This window comes from Carcharhinus amblyrhynchos, chromosome 2, assembly GCF_965287045.1.
Source record: "Carcharhinus amblyrhynchos chromosome 2, sCarAmb.v2.hapA, whole genome shotgun sequence".
Lineage (NCBI taxonomy): Eukaryota > Metazoa > Chordata > Chondrichthyes > Carcharhiniformes > Carcharhinidae > Carcharhinus > Carcharhinus amblyrhynchos.
In genome coordinates this window covers 128,528,227-128,546,452 of record NC_137325.1, presented here as the reverse complement: position 1 = coordinate 128,546,452, position 18,226 = coordinate 128,528,227, and the positions used below count along the sequence as shown (strand labels likewise).

The 18,226-nt window shown below is 41.7% G+C and overlaps 1 protein-coding gene across 6 annotated transcripts in view; it reads right to left on the bottom strand.

The window, feature by feature from the left end:
• Positions 1–274: 274 nt before the first annotated feature.
• The window catches only part of LOC145358519 (disco-interacting protein 2 homolog C), a 571,331-nt gene continuing 553,379 nt past the window's right edge, over positions 275–18,226 (bottom strand). For all 6 annotated transcript variants that reach the window (XM_080212647.1, XM_080212672.1, XM_080212655.1 and 3 more), the window contains 4 exons: positions 10,057–10,131; positions 6,617–6,791; positions 6,269–6,392; positions 275–3,331 (listed from right to left, as the gene is read on the bottom strand). In XM_080212647.1, coding sequence (XP_080068773.1) covers positions 3,079–3,331; positions 6,269–6,392; positions 6,617–6,791; positions 10,057–10,131 — 627 coding nt within the window. In that variant the 3' untranslated portion in view covers positions 275–3,078. The remainder of the gene's footprint in view (positions 3,332–6,268; positions 6,393–6,616; positions 6,792–10,056; positions 10,132–18,226) is intronic.

Below are 18,226 nucleotides of genomic sequence, written 5' to 3'. Positions count from 1 at the left end.
TAATATTGTGCCAACCTCTAATTTTTGGTGTTACATATCTAAGAACTTTCACTCCCTTCCTCTTAATTCACATGGTCGTATGTCCAATTTACATCGGGCCAAAACAGCAAGTATTTGGACCTTTGTGAAGAGGATCGTGTCTAATCTCAAAGAGGGTGCAAACTGAAGACTACAAGAGTGTTAGTTAATTAAGGGAATTATTAAGGAAATATTTACACTGAATGAAGACAGATGAGGTGTTTTCAGAGCAACAAAAATAAAAGCTTTTATTTGTTCATTTGAATATAAAACAGGCGTTATCACAGATGTACAAAGCGTACTGGTGGTTTAACATACAAGAAAGATTGCTGTCCTTTGCACAGTAAATCCATTGTGATTGGTTGAGTACATGAAATTCTCTTACCATCCACCAGACTACACGACTCAACACTGCTAACATTCAACTGATATAGGGACAGTCTTCCCTTGGGTAAAGTGTCAAGCAGGATAATAATAATAACAAGCACCATGAGGAATCTGATCCTGTTCTTGATTAGTTTTGACATTATATGATCTTCATGTACCTTCCATTTTGTGCATGTGCATCGAGTTTCATTACATGGTTTTGTTTTACTTCAAAGCACTAGGTCACAAGACAAACTGTTTGTATACATTCTAATGCATGGTTTATCTATAGTAAGTTTTCTAATAAAGGACAAGCCTTCTTTATTGCTGAGTCTAGTAGAACTCTGGGTGGTTGCTTCTTCCACTCACAACGAAACAAGAAACCTACTTTACTACAAATAGTAAATGTTAGACTCTCTTTACAAATGGCAGGTAGCAGAGGACACGACAAACCTGGCTTTGAATACATCATATAAACCTTAGAGGTAATGTGCTAGATTAAAAGCGTGGATTTGGGTCAGAGTAAAAAGAAAAGCAGCATTATTACCACTGCTATATAGTCTACGTCCTCATTCACGACGAACATCATTTTCACACACTGGAGGATATATAATCAACATCCACTCATTAAGGCAGCCCAATGCGGAGTGGTTCACACCCGACTAGACAGCTCCAAACCTGCCTATCCACTCAAAAACTGACCAGTGTCCTGCTAATCCTCAGCAATGCTGCTGCCACGGTGCATGGTAGGAATGAATGCTTTTTATCTCGGGAGAGCAGAAAAAGTGATACGTCGTTGATCTGGCTCTGCTAAGCTTACCCCTCCTACCAGTTAACCACAAAGCAACATCTCCAAGGGCAGAGAGAAATTAAACTGCGGACAGGACTCTCTGGGCCTCCCAGTGAGAAGCAGATGGAAGAAGGTGTTGACAAATGGTAAGTAGCTTACATAAGGATGGGGGCGATGGAAATTGTAACATGTATGAAAGAACGTCGTCAGCCACCAATGTTCTGTGTATACTGCACCCTATCAGAAAAAAATTTAAAAACCTGTATTTTAATGTAAAATATATTGTTGCAAAAATTTAACTGTAAAAAATTAACACCTATTCTTGTACATTAGTTTCTTATATCCTACATTTTTAACTCAATATTTCAAAGTGTGTTTACTGGCAAAACGGCTCTTTTGCAGCTAGTTGTTTTATGTTTTTTTTTCAATTCTTACAAACCCATAACAAGTTAAGAAAAAGCTTTACTATAAACACAATTAGCAGCAGTAAAAAGTTTGAAACTACCATAAATAGCTGTCAGTTCAGAATCTGAAGTCACACTGGAGCATCAAGCATGCACACATCTTAGAAAACACACAATCTACTCCGTTTAACCTGCCACATGTGGAGAGTCTAACAACAGTGTATGTGTGCACATGCCAACACAAAGTTATCAATGAACACCAGGCAATCTGGCACAATACAATTTTTTTATTGATTTTTCATTTTTTTTTAGTGCACTTTAAACCTCAGTTAATTCACAAGCATAAAGATGTCCATTGATCTTTTCACAAGCTGGGGTCTTCTGATGGAAGTTGCTTGCGGGTCACCACGCGTTGAGATACTACACCTCTGAGGTGGGCTCTGAGTGAATAACACGACTGTCGTTCATTTAAAAACTGGGACACCATGCAAGTAAGAATTACTGGATTTTCAATGTCTCTTCCATTGGTAAAACCATAGATCTGATGAATTACCTCGAATATAGTGTGCTGATGTGAAGCTATCCACATAAAATAACGCAACACTTTGCCTCTTGTTAGCAAACACTTAAAAGAGGAAAACATTCTTGAATGTCTTTCTCTTAATATACTTCTAAAGAGAACAAAATAAATTAAAACTGTTTTGTACATAATTACATGATATGAAGTTACTCAGTATCTTTTTTCTTCCTCCTGTTTGTAGTACAATGATATCATCACACAAGCGAAAACATAACTGATACCCCTTCAATGGCTACGCCAACAATAAATACCTGTATTGTTAGGTAGTAGACATCGCCTCCTGGCTGCTGTATCAGGTTTGCCAAGCCCTGCTTTGAGAGGGAGTTTATGATTTCGGTGCAGCTGTTAAGGTGCTGACAGGGTGGACGTTACTCTTGTACCTCTTAATATCAAATACCAGACATAAGAAAAAAAAGGAGGGGCAAAATATCCTAAACCAGTCAGCTCTAGATAGAAGGTTCCTTGTTTACAACTTGACAATTTTTGACCAAATCTCAAGAATCAACAATCTAAAATACTTGCTTTTGCCACAGTATGTGAATAGATTAAAAAGTACCCCCTTAGAGGGCAGATTAAAAAACGTAAGCAACTTCAGCTGATATAACTTAAAAATACAAAGCGCAGATAGTACACTTACTTCAAAAGCAGTTAATTAACCAACAAGCAAGAAATAGGCTCCAGAATGGGCTTTTGACTTTCAAAGGGTTGTGTACTTATCATTGTCTTTGCCTGTTAAACGTCTGTGGTACAAAGGAATAGTTTCACATCTTTTGTGGCGAGTCACTAGTGCTTGCAAGTGCAGAAAGTCCCTCTGTGGAGCCAATATTGTCTATCGGTTTCTGCACACTTTGTGGTGAACACCAAGAGTTCTTTTTACATATATACATACACATAGTTAATGGAAGCCTTAGAACAAGAGGCTACATGTTGTAGGCCACATAGATCGGATCTAGTTGGTCTGCCAAAAATCCATCCCTTAAATGCATGCGTTGCTTTTCTCCACGAGAGTTTATAGGAATCACTCCAACATCAACCACAACTACCACTCCTACAATTAGGTAATGTTCCTCCAGAACCACGTTAGTGACCAAAGGAACAAGGTCCAAAGCCTCCTGTTCTGATCCATCCAGCTCCACTACCACCACCAAAAGATTTGTCCAGGTAAACACCGCACTGGAGGAAAGGAGAAATACAGAGAAAGCATTTTATTTGGAATGAAACAGATTATATTATATAGTATATAACAAGCTAAAAACAGGTTAACGCTGGCCAACAGGTACTTCTTCCTCTTTAGCATCCCCTCATTCATTATCTTGGTTCACCCGAAAGTGTCGCTTGGTATTTGTGTATTGCATTAAATAACCTTAACTAATTTTCCACTACCATCCCTGCATTTCCCCATCCATGACTTCCTCTTCAAATTCTAGTTTGTTAATAGTGATTTATTTCTCCTCAGAGGTAACCCTGTCTAACCACATGTTCCACCATATTTGTCACCAAAACCAATTTAACTCTTATCTCAGAGATTTAGCTTCATTCTGTCCTCCTGCTATTGCCTTTCAATTACTTCCGAGTAGCTCAACCTTTGCCACACCTTCCCATCCTTGTTTCAAGGTCCTCAATGTTTAAGATGATCTAAAGCTCTTGATGACTTCCTCGTTGAAATATCTCTTTCACATTTCTCACTGAGTGCGTCAGTGTCTCCATCTATATGAAATACCACCATCTCAATGCAGGGTTCCTCCACCTCCGAGGTCTTCACTGTTAATATGCCGTGACCAAACGCTTCCTTGTCTCCCTTGCTATCCACATCATCTTTATTGCATCAACCTCTCCATCATCCCCCTAGATCCTTGGAAACTCTCAGATTCCTCACAAACACCTTTACCAACTCCCCCTCCCACCCACGGTCACCCTGATTTTGTTGTCTCATTTGTGCAACTCAGCAACTTCCTTCATTCCTCTTTTACTTGCTTTATCCACACCAAATCACTCTCAATTTCCCATCCTCATTGCCTCTCTTGGTATAACACCATGTTCAATTCTTGAGTTCGGAGGACAGTGAGATTACTCACACATTTCACGTGTCTGGCCTGGTTATCTAATGCCAAATCAACCAACCTGAAAACCAATCACCCCTCCCACTCTAATAGCAAAGCTTGCCTACCCAGAGTAATTCTTAACTCCTTCGCAACTCCGTTCCATCACCATTATCTACTTCCACCTTCAAAATATCACCCATCCCAGCTACACCCTCTCCCCTTTACCCTAATTGTAACTAACAACTTTATTCATGTCCGCAGATTATTTTTGCAAAACCTTCTTCACCAGCCTGCCAAGCTATATCATCCTTAAGTTGCAATCTTCTGTTTGGTAATTTACACCTATTTCCCCCATATTACATTCTGCCACGAGACTTGGGCACTTTGTTAATATATAAATGTAAATAGTGACTGTATAGCAATGAAACCTACACCACAGAGTGAGACCATTCAATCCATCATGCCTGTGCTGGTCCTTTGAAAGAGAATTTGTGCTTAGTCACACACTGTCGCTTTTTGTCTAAGTCATTCATCATCAAATATTGGTCCAACTCCCTTCTGTAATTAGTTATGAAATTGGCTCTGCCACCTATTGAGGTGGGGTGTTCCAGAGTCTAAACACTGAGTCTAAAAATCTCGTTTCCCCTGTAAATCTCTGCCCTCAATTCCACCACAGCACGAGTAAACTTTAATAAATGGTATATATAATTTCCTTTTGAATGTGATCATTTCCACCCATTTCCTTCCAATTGCTGCCACTTTTTCACTATCACATTTGTTCCTTTTGTCCCTGTGAACTTTGCAACATCACTTATTGGCTGATGCGTTTTGCCGCTTCTGATTTAAATCTCCAGGGATTCATATTAGGTTAGGAGGATTGGACATGCTAAAATTGCCCCTTAGTGTCCAAGGATGTGTAGGTTAGGTGGATTAGGTATGGTAAATGCATGGTATTTCGGGGATAGGGCCTGGGTAAGATGCTCTTTCAGAGAGTTGGTGCAGGCTCAATAGGCCAATTGGACTCCTTCTGCACTGTAGAGATTCTATATCACTTCATTTCTGTGAGTATGTACATAACTCATGTTCGCTTTGGGTATAAAACCTTTAATGGCCTGATTATTTTTGGGTAGGAATTTGTTTTTTCATTATTTTGCAAGGAAGGGAAAGGGGAGGTAGTGAAGACTTGTCTCGAAATTGCATTAAAATTCTACAACCATTTTTATCAGGAAGGTGGATATCAATGCAATCCAAGGCGAGTAAAGAGTCATTAGAAAATCTGACCACGCCATGATCAAAATGAATGACGGAGCAGGCTCAAAGGGCCGAATTTTACACAGAGGGTGGTGGGGGGCCTGGAATGCACAACCAAACAAGGTGGTTGAGGCAGACATGCTAGGATCATTTACGACTCATCTAGATAGCCACATGAGCAGACTGGGAATAGAGGGATACAAACGGATGGTCTAGTTAGGAACACATGATCGGTGCAGGCTTGAAGGGCTGAAGGGCCTGTTTCTGTGCTGTATTGTCCTTTGTACTGCCCTTTAAAGCCAGCATAATTAAGGACTCCACGCACCCTGAACATTCTCTCTCTCACCTCCTGCCATTGGGGAAAAGATAACAAAAGTCTGAGATTATGTACAACTGACTCAAGAACAGTTTCTTTCCTGTTGCCATCAGACTTTTGAATATTATATTAAGTTGATCTTTCTCTACACCCTAGCTATAATCTATATAGCTACATATCTATTGGGTAGATAAGTTTCTGATAGACAGGGGAATTAAGGGTTATGGGGAGGAAGCGGGAAAGTGGAACTGATCCACTTCAGATCAGCCACGATCTTATTGAATGGCGGAGCAGGCTTGCAGGGCTAGATGGCCTACTTCTGCTCCCATTTCTTATGTTCTTATATAACTGTAACACTACATTCTGCACTCTCATTTCCTTCTCTATGAACAGTATGTTTTGTCTGTATAGTGTGCAAGAAACAATACTTTTCACTTTATACTAATATGTTTGACAATAATAAATCAAATCAAAATGTTTGCCAAGTACAGAAACACCTACCATTCAGTAATGCTCTTGTGGGCACGAATCACAGATGTTTCGATATCAATGGGGTGATATCTCATTCCCCGCAACTCCATTGCTTCATCCAAGGCACCCACAACATACAATGCATCATGTCGCTCTAAGAAAATACAAATTGTAGACTTCATCAAACCATTTGAAACTTAAATTACAAACATTTTCTAATATACAGAACAGTATATCTGAATTTCTTCAATACAATGCAAAACAAGGAAGTGAAACGAAGCAGGGAACAGTCATTTGCTCCACAGAGTCTGTTAAGAGACTAATAAAAAAATCAAACATTAAAAATTTGGATATGTATTCCTGCATTCTAATCCTTACCTCCATTTGCATCAGTGAGATCAGTTCGTCTAAGAAATCCCAAATAACCTGTTCGGGCCCATACAGTTTGTGTGTCTCCAAAACTCAGACGTGAATTAAAGTGGTCTGACTGCAGTGGTTCATCTCCATAAATGGTGAAATATCCACTAGCGTTATGAGCACTGTGAACCCATATCTGTCAATGTGAGAAAAGACATGAATCACTTACTTGGCACAATCCAAGAAAATACTTTGTACTTTGCATTTTGTCATTCAATCTCCATATTGAGTTTAATAACCAGTTGTGGAGCGCCTTGGGACATTTTCTGATGCCAATGGCACAATGTTATGCAAGTTTATATGGAGAGACAGACTGAGACAGAGAGAGAAAGCACAAGAGACAGAACTTGCAGGAAGTCAACGAGCAGCAACCGGGGCCACCTACAGCCATCATAAACCGGTCAAGATCATTTATTAAAAACAGCATGGATAATCTACGATCAAACATTAATGCTTTACAGTCAGTGAAAGTTATTTCATTGCAGAGAGCTTGTTTATAATGAAAGGTAAAACGTGCAAAAAAGGCCTTTGCAGAAACCACTGTTACACTCAGTATGTGTCATGCCCATTATGATTCACTAGGGTTCTCATAGAATTCCTACAGTACAGGAGGCAGCCATTTGGCTCATTGAGTCTGTACCGACTGCAATCTCACGCAGGCCTTATTCCCATAACCCCACACATTTACCCCGCTAGAACCAGAGGGCACAACCTCAAGCTAAAGGGACGATCATTTAAAACAAAGATGAGGAGGAATTTCTTCAGCCGGAGAGCGGCGAATCTACAGAACTCTTTGCCGCAGAAGGCTGTGGAGGCCAAGTCATTGAGTGTCTTTAAGACAGAGAGAGATAGATTCTTGATTAATAAGGGGATCCATGATTATGGGGAAAACACAGGAGAATGGGGATGAGAGAAATATCGGGGATGAGAGAAATATCAGCCATGATTGAACGGCAGAGCAGACTCCATAGAAAACCATAGAAAATTACAGCTCAGAAACAGGCCCTTCTTGTCTACACCAAACCATGTTTTGCCTAGTCCCACTGACCTGCACTTGGACCATATCCCTCCACACCCCTCTCATCCATGAACCCGTCCAAATTTGTCTTAAAAGTGACCCCGCATTTACCACTTCATCCGACAGTTCATTCCACACTCTCACCACTCTCTGCGTGAAGAAGCCACCCTTAATATTCCCTTTAAACTTTTCTCCTTTCACCCTTAACCCATGCCCTCTGTTTTTTTCTCCCCTAGCCTCAGTGGAAAAAGCCTGCTTGCATTCACTCTATCTATACCCATCAAAATCTTATACACCTCTATCAAATCTCCCCTCATTCTTCTACGCACCAGGGAATAAAGTCCTAACCTATCCAATCTCTCTCTGTAACTCAGCTTCTCAGATCCCAGCAACATCCTTGTGAACCTTCTCTGCACTCTTTCAACCTTATTTACATCCTTCCTGTAACGAGGTGACCAAAACTGTACACAATACTCTAAATTCAGCCTCACCAATGCTTTATATAACCTACCATAACATTCCAACTTTTACACTCGATACTCCGATTTATAAAGGCCAATGTACCAAAAGCACTCTTTATGACCCTATCCACCTGTAACGTCACTTTTAGTGAATTCTGTACCTGTATTCCCAGATCCCTCTGTTCAACTGCATTCTTCAGAGTCCTACCATTTAGCCTGTACGTTCTATTTTGGTTTGTCCATCCAAAGTGCAATACCAAAGTGCCGAGTGGCCTAATTCTGCTCCTATATCTTATGGTCTGCTAATCCACCTGACACTAGAGTCAATTTAGCATGGCCAATCAACTTATCCCACACATCTTTGGACTGTGGGAGGAAGCTGGAGCACCCGGCAGAAATCCATGCAGATATGGGGAGAAAGTGTAAACTCCACATCAACAATGACCGAGGCCGGAATTGAACCTGGGTCCCTGGCTGCTAACCACTGTGCCACCACGCTGTCCCATAAAACAAAGTATGACACTGAGTCACGTGAGGACATGTTAAGATAGATGATCAGAAGTTTGATCAAGGATTTTATTAAGGAATGTCACAAAAGCGTGAAGTGACATTGGGAGGTGAAGAGGTATAGGCAAGAGTTCCGAGCTTAACATTTCAACAATTCAAGGTGCGGCCAAGCATGGTAAGTGATTAGAGTCAGGGATTCACAAGCGGCCAGAATTAGATAAGTGCAGATATCTTAGAAGGTTGTATGACTGGAAATTGGAAAGACAGGGAGGGCCGAGGCCATGGAGAGATTTAAAAATAAGATGGCTCATTTTAAAATCAAGTCACAGATTGACCAGGAGGCAACGTTTATCAGCAAGCGCAGGTTGACGCGGGAATGGGACTTGCTGCGAGTTAAGGCGCAGGCAGCAGAGTTTTGGGTTACTTAAAAGTTTACTGAGGTTAAAATATGGGAGACGAGAGATAATGAAGGCACACATGAGGGTTTCAGCAGCCAATGAGCTGAGACGGGGCAAATTTGGGCAATGGAGATCGGTCGTTTTAGTTGTGACAGGAATGTGCAGTTGAAAACTTATCTTGGGGTTGAATGTGACACCAAAATTGCAAACAGATTAGTTCAATCTCAGGGCTGCTGCCAGGGAGAGGAATGGAATCAGTAGCTGGTGGATGGACTTTGGAACAGTGACAAAAATCAATGGAAAATATAACAAGAGATAAATTTTCCGGTCCCGCCTGCCTCAGGAATTGTCGCGGACAGGATGAAAAATCTGTTGAACCAATTAAAGATCTGTTGGCCTCAGATGAGAATTTCTGGTTTCAGGGAGGCGCGATCAGAAAATCCCGGCTAAAGAAAATAAAAAAGTAGGCACAAGTGGAAAAATCAGAGGTATTCCCAGTTGCGGATGTACATGTGAACATGTACACATGTACACATATTCATTCAAAGAACAAGTAATCTAAGCTTCCTAAATATTTTCCAACCTCACGCACAAACAGAAGTCTATCAAAGCAAGAAAAAAAAATCAGAGACAAACTCTTGTGGATCTGAACAGAAAGTGGGATCAGAAAATCTAGCTCAAAAATAATGAAAAGTATGTTTGGATTAGATATCAAAAAAACATTTCAAATGAGAAGAGTGAGAAGACAATATGCGGAGAGGCAGGAGAATGAGGATGTCAAATAAATGAAATCCACTGAAACATGCCTAATGTGACAGAGCTGTGTAACCAAATCTCTCAGAAATTGTTTTGGTATACACAAAGCACATTAATTCAATTAGAGTGGGTGCATGTTGCACATCAAATAGCCTGTCTACATGATACTGCCCAATGAAATCAGATATACTTGTAACCCAAGAAAATATACATCTCAAAGAAAATTGTTTTTAAACCAAAGAAGGATGATTCATAATTCACCTCTCCAAGGTGCGAGTCGCCCAATGGTCCTTTTGTTTCAGGATTAGCAATGATTATCCTCACTCCAGGTAGTATCTGTTGAGGCAATTCACAAGGTTCAACATTAACAAGTATGAGGCAAGAGTATTTTAAAGCATGAATTTACAGTGGGTGCAACTGTACATGTCACAGATGCTTATGGAGGATGGCCTCTTGAATCTAACTTGTACATCCAGCCGTCAATTGTTCTGGGGGAGTTTTGCTGCTTCTAAAAACCTGGATGTTAATGTCATTGATTTTTATTATGATGACATAGAATACAAATTACAATTACTTCTGCTTTTTTTCCCCCCTGTGGGTGACTTTGGTCTATAGGATTTTGCCTGCCTTGTTGGCAATACCTGGTCAGATGGCAACTACCTGCAATTTAATCAATTCTGCACCCACTTTATAGCCAAGTAAACTAGCCCAGGAATGGCCAAAGAGAGTAATCTAGCGCTGGAGAGTGGACAATTCAGGACAGTAAACACAGTGGTGCATTTACACAGGCCAATTTGGTGGCATGGCCGCTTCCTGATTTTCCGATAGATAAACAAGAATGTGTCCTTCAGCATGCAATCAACCTCAAAGGGTAAAGTTAAAGTTTATTTATTAGTTTCACAAGTAAGTCTTACATTAATACTGCAATGAAGTTACTGTGAGAACCCTCCTGTCGCCACACTCCAACACCTGTTCAGTAACACTGAGGGAGAATTTAGCATGGCCAATGCACATCTTTGGACTGTGGGAGGAAACCGGAGCATCCAGAGGAAACCCATGCAGACATGGGGAGAATGTGCAAACCCCACACAGACAGTGATCCAAGCCGGGAATTGAACCGTGAGGCAGCAGTGCTAACCACGATGCCACTGTGCCACCCCTTCTGATTTTGTAATCAGGAACAAAAGTAAATTCTAAGAACAGAAGTGATATATGTGGATACTGGAAATCTGAAAATATTGAAAACATTCAGTAGGTCAGACAGCTTCTGTGGAGGGGAGAAACAGACTGGACAGTTTAGGTCGATGGCCTTACATTGTTTCTGATGAAAGTTCATCATCGACCTGTGATGTTTCTCTCTGGTCTACACAGATGCTTGCAGTACTTCTGCTTCTATTGCCAAAGATAACTTGCAAAATATGTGCATTGCCTATGGTAGATTGCACTGAAGATCACACTTCTAAATTAGTTCTTAGGCCGAAAGAGGCTTTCTGAACAGAGGAAGATTCAGAAGTGAAGATACAAAGGTTTTTAAGAGTGAAAATTGACAACCAGAAGGATTGTGCATTTCATAAATGGGAGCTTCAAATATAAAAGAAATTAATGCTCATTTTGTACAAAATATTGATTAGGCACTTGATGCAGGTTAAACATGAGAGCCATGGAAAGGATATAAAAAGGGTTCACCAGAATGATATTGGGTAAGAGAGATAAAAGCCTGAAGAAAGTGTCAACGTATCCAACATTTTTTCACTTGATCAGAAAAAGGTATGGGTGGGATCTATTAGGCATTTTCACAATTATGAAATGTTTTGTACGGGTAAATTATGAAAAGTTGTTTTCATGAGTTAGTGAATTGATAGATTCAAGATCATCAAAAATTAGATATTACTGTTTTTGCATGGAGATATAATTAGAATATAGAATCCCTACAGGAGGAGGTCAATCGGCCCATTGAGCCTGTGCCGACTCTCTGACAGAGCAACTTACCCAGGTCCTCTTCCCCACTCTATCACGTATTTACCCCACAAATCCCCCTAACCTACATATCTTAGGACACTAAGGAGCAATTTAGTCAATCTACCTAACCTTCACATCTTTGGACTGTGGGAGGAAACCGGAGCACCTGGAGGAAACCCACTCAGACATGCGGAATGTGCAAACTCCATGCAGGGGCACAGTGGTTTGCACTGCTGCCTCACAGCTCCAAGGACCTGTGTTCAACTCCAGCCTTGGATGAGAGTGTGTGTGTGAGTGTGAGTGTGAGTGTGAGTGTGAGTGTGTGTGTGTGTGTGTGTGTGTGTGTGTGAGTGTGAGTGTGTGTGTGTGTGTGTGAGTGTGTGTGTGTGAGTGTGAGTGTGAGTGTGTGTGAGTGTGTGAGTGAGTGTGAGTGTGTGTGTGTGAGAGTGTGTGTGTGTGTGAGAGTGTGTGTGTGTGTGAGAGTGTGTGTGTGTGTGTGTGAGTGTGTGTGTGTGTGTGTGAGTGTGAGTGTGAGTGTGAGTGTGTGTGTGTGAGTGTGTGTGTGTGTGTGAGAGTGTGTGAGTGTGAGTGTGGAGTTTGCACGTTCTCCCTGCAACCGCGTGGTTTTCGTCCGGGTGCTCCAATTTCCCCTCACAAACAAAAGATGCACAGGTTAGGTGGATTGACCATACTGAATAGCCCTTTAGTGTCCTAAGATGTGTAGACTAGATGGATTAGCCATGGGAAACATGTGAGGTTACAGGGATAGGGTAGAGGTGTGGGCCTGGGTAAGATACTCTGTCAGAGCCGGTGCAGGTTTGATGGGCCAAATGGCCTCTTCTGCACTGTAGGGATTCTATGAATCAAAATCCAACAAATCCTCAGGATCTGATGGCCTACGTTCTAGGGTTCTAAAAGACATAGCTGTAGAGATAGTGACATGCTGGCTGTGATCTTCCACAACTCTCTAGATTCTGGAATGGTCCCAAAAGTTTGGAAGATAGCAAATATAACACTACTATTTGAGAAAGCAGGAAGAGAGAAGACAAACAACTACAGGCCATTTAGCCTGAGAAGTGCTGGAATCATAGTCAACATGGTTTTACAAAAGGGAAAACATGTCTGACAAATTGATTAGCAATCTTTAAGGATGTAACTAGTAGGGTAGTTAATGGGGACCTGGTAGATATGGTATACATGGAATTCCAAAAGGCATTGAATAAGGTGTCACACAAAAGGCTAATACACAAGGTGAGGGCCCATGGAGTTGGGGATGATATATTTACATGGATAAAGGATTCATTAACGAACAAGAAGCAAAGAGAAGGAATAAATGAGGAACTTTCAAGTAAGCAGACTGTGACGAGTGGAATGTCGTAATGAACCAACAGTAACGTATCTAAATTTGCTGACTGTACAAAATTTGGTAGGAATGGAAGCTGTGGAGAAGACACAAAAAGGTTTCAAATAGATATAGATGGGTTAAGTGAGTGGACAACAATTTGGCAGATGAATACAATGTGGGAAGTGTGAAGTTATTCACTTCCCGCACAAGAATATAAAAGCAGAACTTTTTAAAAAGGCATGAAACTTGCAAATTTTTAGAAAGGCTTAAGTGTACTTTTAACTTCGAACACAAAATGTTAGCTTGGAGATACAGAAAGCAATTTAAAAAAAACAAATGGCGTGTTGATATTTATTGCAAGCCAATTGGAGAACAAGAATAACAAAGTCCAGCTACAAATATACAGTGCTTTGTTGTCAGCTTAAGTGGAATATTAATGTACAACATTGGTCTCCATATGTAAGGAAGGATGTAAGGAGGCAGCCACCCCCACCACCCCACAACCACACCCCCCCCCCCCACCACACCCACCACCCCCCCACCACACCCACCCACCCACACACACAGGCTACAATTCCCATTGAGGGCAGGACAGGAAAACTCCCCCCACAATCTGTTTTGGCGAAAATTCTACATGAGACTCCCTATCCAATATGTGCATTTACATCTGCCAAGGAAGAGCATAAATTTTACTCATTCTCCACCAAATCCATCCACTAGCTGTTACTTAACAGTGTCCCAGAAATAACTAGCTCTCTATTCTTGTCTCTGCCTGCATGATAGTCACCGGTTTCCCTTTCACAGCAACACACTTGAGACCAATGTATTCCCTATGTCAGGGGTGTACTTCAACAGAGTACAAAACCACACTAGCAGGCGAAAATAAATTAATAGCACTGAGTCTCACTTCAAAGTTAATAAATAAAGACAGGTTGTTTGTGTTAAACACTGAGGTCATTAGAAGACTGGTTGGCAGGTGATGCCAAAACATTTCTTTCAGTTCTAGCTGAACCCAGCCAAAATTGATGTGTTGAAGATCTCCCTGCCAGTTGCATGAGGCTCACATGATATTAATTTGTAGTACTCTCAGTTCAGTTCCTCATGGGCAAAAATAAAAGCAGAAAATGTACTAAGTTGTTAACCTCAAGCATAAAGATGGCCAGTATTCAAAAGGTTAAAGTGGTGTAGTGCAAGGTATTTATCTGAGATTCAGACAAAGGTTATAGAGTCTTCTGTTCCCATCTTATTTCTATATCTTACCCATTGCTACAACGCGATCTAATTGGCAGTGTGGAAAACTGACCAGGTATTTCCTGACCCAAAAAAGCAGGACAAATCAAACCTGCCAATTACCGCTCCATCAGTCTACTCTCGATCTCAGCAAAGTGATAGAAAGTGGCGTCAACAAAGTAATAAAGCAGCACTTGCTTAGTCATAACCTGCTCACTGATGCTCAGTTTGGACTCTGCCAGGGCCACTCAGCTTCTGATCTCAATTCAGCTTTCGTCAAAACATGGACAATGAAGCTGAACTCAAGGGGTGAGGTGAGAGTGACTGCCCTTGACATCAAGTAGCAATGAGAAAAGCTATAAAGAAAAGTAAATAGAGAGCTAGTTATTTCTGGGACACTGTTAAGTAACAGCTAGTGGATGGATTTGGTGGAGAATGAGTAAAATTTATGCTCTTCCTTGGCAGATGTAAATGCACATATTGGATAGGGAATCTCATGTAGAATTTTCGCCGAGACATATTGGGGTGGCGGGGGCGGGAGTTTTCCTGTCCTGCCCTCAATGGGAATTGTATAGTGTGTGTGTGTGTGTGTGTGTGTGTGTGTGTGTGTGTGTGTGTGTGTGTGGAGTGAGTGGGGGGGGCGCCTCCTTATATCCTTACATATGGGGACCAATGTTGCACGGAGTAAACTAGCTCAGAATATAAAAACAGATAGCAAAATTTCTACAAATATATAAAATGAAAAAGAGTGGCTAGAATAAACATTGGTCCTTTAGAGGATGAGAAGGGGGATGTAATAACTGGAAATGAGAAAATGGCTGAGGCATTGAACAGGTATTTTGGGTCGGTCTTCACAGTGGAAGACACAAATAACATGCCAAAAATTGATGACAGGAAGGCTATGGCAGTTGGGCACCTAGAAACTATTATCCTGGAAGAGGTAGTTTTGGGCAAGTTAATGGGGCTAAAGGTAGACAAGTCTCCTGGTCCTGATGGAATGCATTCCAGGATACTAAAAGAGATGGTGGGAGAAATAGCAAACGCACTAGTGGCAATTTACCAAAATTCGCTGGACTTTGGGGTGGTTCCTGCAGATTGGAAAACAGCAAATGTGACACCGCTGTTTAAAAAAGGAGGTAGACAAAAAGCGGGTAATTATAGGCCAGTTAGTTTAACTTTTGTAGTCGGGAAAATGCCTGAATCTATCATCAAGGAAGAAATCGCGAGACATCTGGATATAAATTGTCCCATTGGTAAGACGCAGCGTGGATTCATGAACAGAAGGTCACGTTTGACTAATTTGGTGGAATTCTTTGACAACATTACATGTGCAGTGGACAATGGGGAACCTGTGGATATAGAACATAGAACATAGAACATAGAACATTACAGCGCAGAACAGGCCCTTCGGCCCACGATGTTGCGCCGACCAGTTACAAAAACAATGACCCACTAGCCTATACCAATCCCTTTTCGTCCATAAACCTATCCAGAGATCTCTTAAACGCCCCCAAACTAGACGCATCTACAACTGCAGCAGGCAGGGCATTCCAATCCCTCACCACCCGCTGGGTAAAGAACCTACCCCTGACATCCGTCCTGTAGCTACCCCCCCTTAATTTAAAGTCATGCCCCCTCGTGCTAGCTTTCTCCATCCGAGGAAAAAGGCTATCACTATCCACCCTATCTAAACCTCTAATCATCTTATATGTTTCAATAAGATCCCCTCTTAGCCGCCTTCTTCCCAACGAAAACAACCCTAGATCCCTCAGTCTCTCCTCATAGGACCTCCCCACCATACCAGGCAACATCCTAGTAAACCTCCTCTGCACCCTCTCCAACGCCTCCACATCCTTCTTGTAATGCGGGGACCAGAACTGCACACAGTACTCCAAGTGCGGCCGCACTAGAGTAGTGTACAGTTGCAACATTACACTGCGACTCCTAAATTCAATCCCCCTACCAATAAACGCCAAGACACCGTACGCCTTCTTGACAACCTTATCTACTTGATTCCCAACTTTCAGGGATCTATGTACACACACACCTAGATCCCTCTGTTCATCCACACTATTCAAAGTCCTCCCGTTAGCCCTATACTCGACACATCTGTTGCTCCTACCAAAGTGAATTACCTCACACTTCTCCGCATTAAATTCCATCCGCCACCTCTCGGCCCAGCTCTGCAACCTATCTAAGTCTCCCTGCAGACTATGACACCCTTCCTCACAATCTACCACACCTCCAACTTTGGTGTCATCAGCAACCAACTTTGGTGTCATCTGGTGTACCTGGATTTCCAGAAGGCATTTGACAAGGTGCTACATCAAATTCTGTTACATAAGATAAAAGTGCATGGTATTATGGGTAATGTATTAGCATGGATAGAAGATTGGTAAACTGACAAAAAGCAAATAGTGGGGATAAATGGGTGTTTTTCTGGTTGGCGATCAGTGACTAGTGGTATGCCCCAAGGGTCAGTGTTGGGACTGCAATTGTTTACGATTTACATAGATAATTTAGAGTTGGGAACCAAGTGTAGTGTGTCAAAATTCACAGATGACACTAAGATGGGTGGCAGAGTAAAGCATGCAGAGGACACTGAAAGTTTTCAAAGGGATATAGATAGTCTAAGTGAGTGGGCGAGGGTCTGGCTGATGGAGTACAATGTTGGTAAATGTGAGGTCATCCATTTTGGTAGGAATAACAGCAAAATGGACTATTATTTAAATAGTGAAAAATTGCAGCATGCTACCGTGCAGGGGGACCTGGGTGTCCTTGTGCAGGAATCTCAAGGAGTTGGTTTGCAGGTACAGCAGGTAATTAAGAAGCCAAATGGAATTGTGTCCTTTATTGCTAGAGGGATGGAGTTTAAAAACAGCCAGGTTATGTTTCAGCTGTGAGGTACAGGTGAGGCCACACCTGGAGTACTGTGTACAGTTTTGATCTCCTTACTTGAGAAAGGATATAGTGGCACTGGAGGGGGTGCAGAGTGATTCCGGAATTGAGAGGGTTGGCTTATGAGGAGAGACTGAGTAGACTGGCGCTATACTCATTGGAATTTAGAAGAATGAAGGGAGATCTTATGGAAACATATAAGATCATGAAGGGAATAGAAAAGATAGAAGCAGGGAAGTTGTTTCCACTGGCACATGAAACTAAGTAGGGGGCATACTGAGTTGAGGAGGAACTTCTTCACACAAAGGGTTGTGAATCTGTGGAATTCCCTGCCCTGTGAAGCAGCTGAGGCTACCTCATTGAATGTTTGTAAGGTACAGATAGATAAATTTTTGAATAATAAAGGAATTAAAGCGAATGGTGAGCAGGCGGGTAAGTGGACCTGTGTCCACGAAAAGATCAGCAATCGAGGGGCCAGATGGCCTATTCCTGCTCCCAGTTCTTACGTGACCAAGTGTGATTTAATGGAGCCCCAGCAAAACTGGAGTCAGTGGGAAACTCTCCATTGGCTGGAGTCACACCTGACACAAAGGAAGATGGTTGTGGGTTGTTGGAAGTCAATGATCTTAGTTCCAGGACATCCCTGCAGGAGTTCTTCAGGGGAGTGTCCTAGAACCAACCATCTTCAGCTGCTTCATCAATGACCTTCCTTCTATCATAAGGTCAGAAGGGGAGGGAATGGTTGCTGATGACTGCACAATGTTCAGCACCATTTGCAACTCCTCCGATACTGAAGCAGTCAAAGTCCAAATGCAGCATCTGGACAATTCTGTGCTCAATTCTGGTCCCACACTACAGAAGGATGTGGGGACTTTGGAGAGGGTACAGAAAGGATTTATCAGACATGGAGGGTATTAGCTATGAGGAGAGGTTGGAGAAACTTGATTTGTTGTCACTGAAATGACAGAAATTGAGGGGCAACCTGATAGAAGACTATGA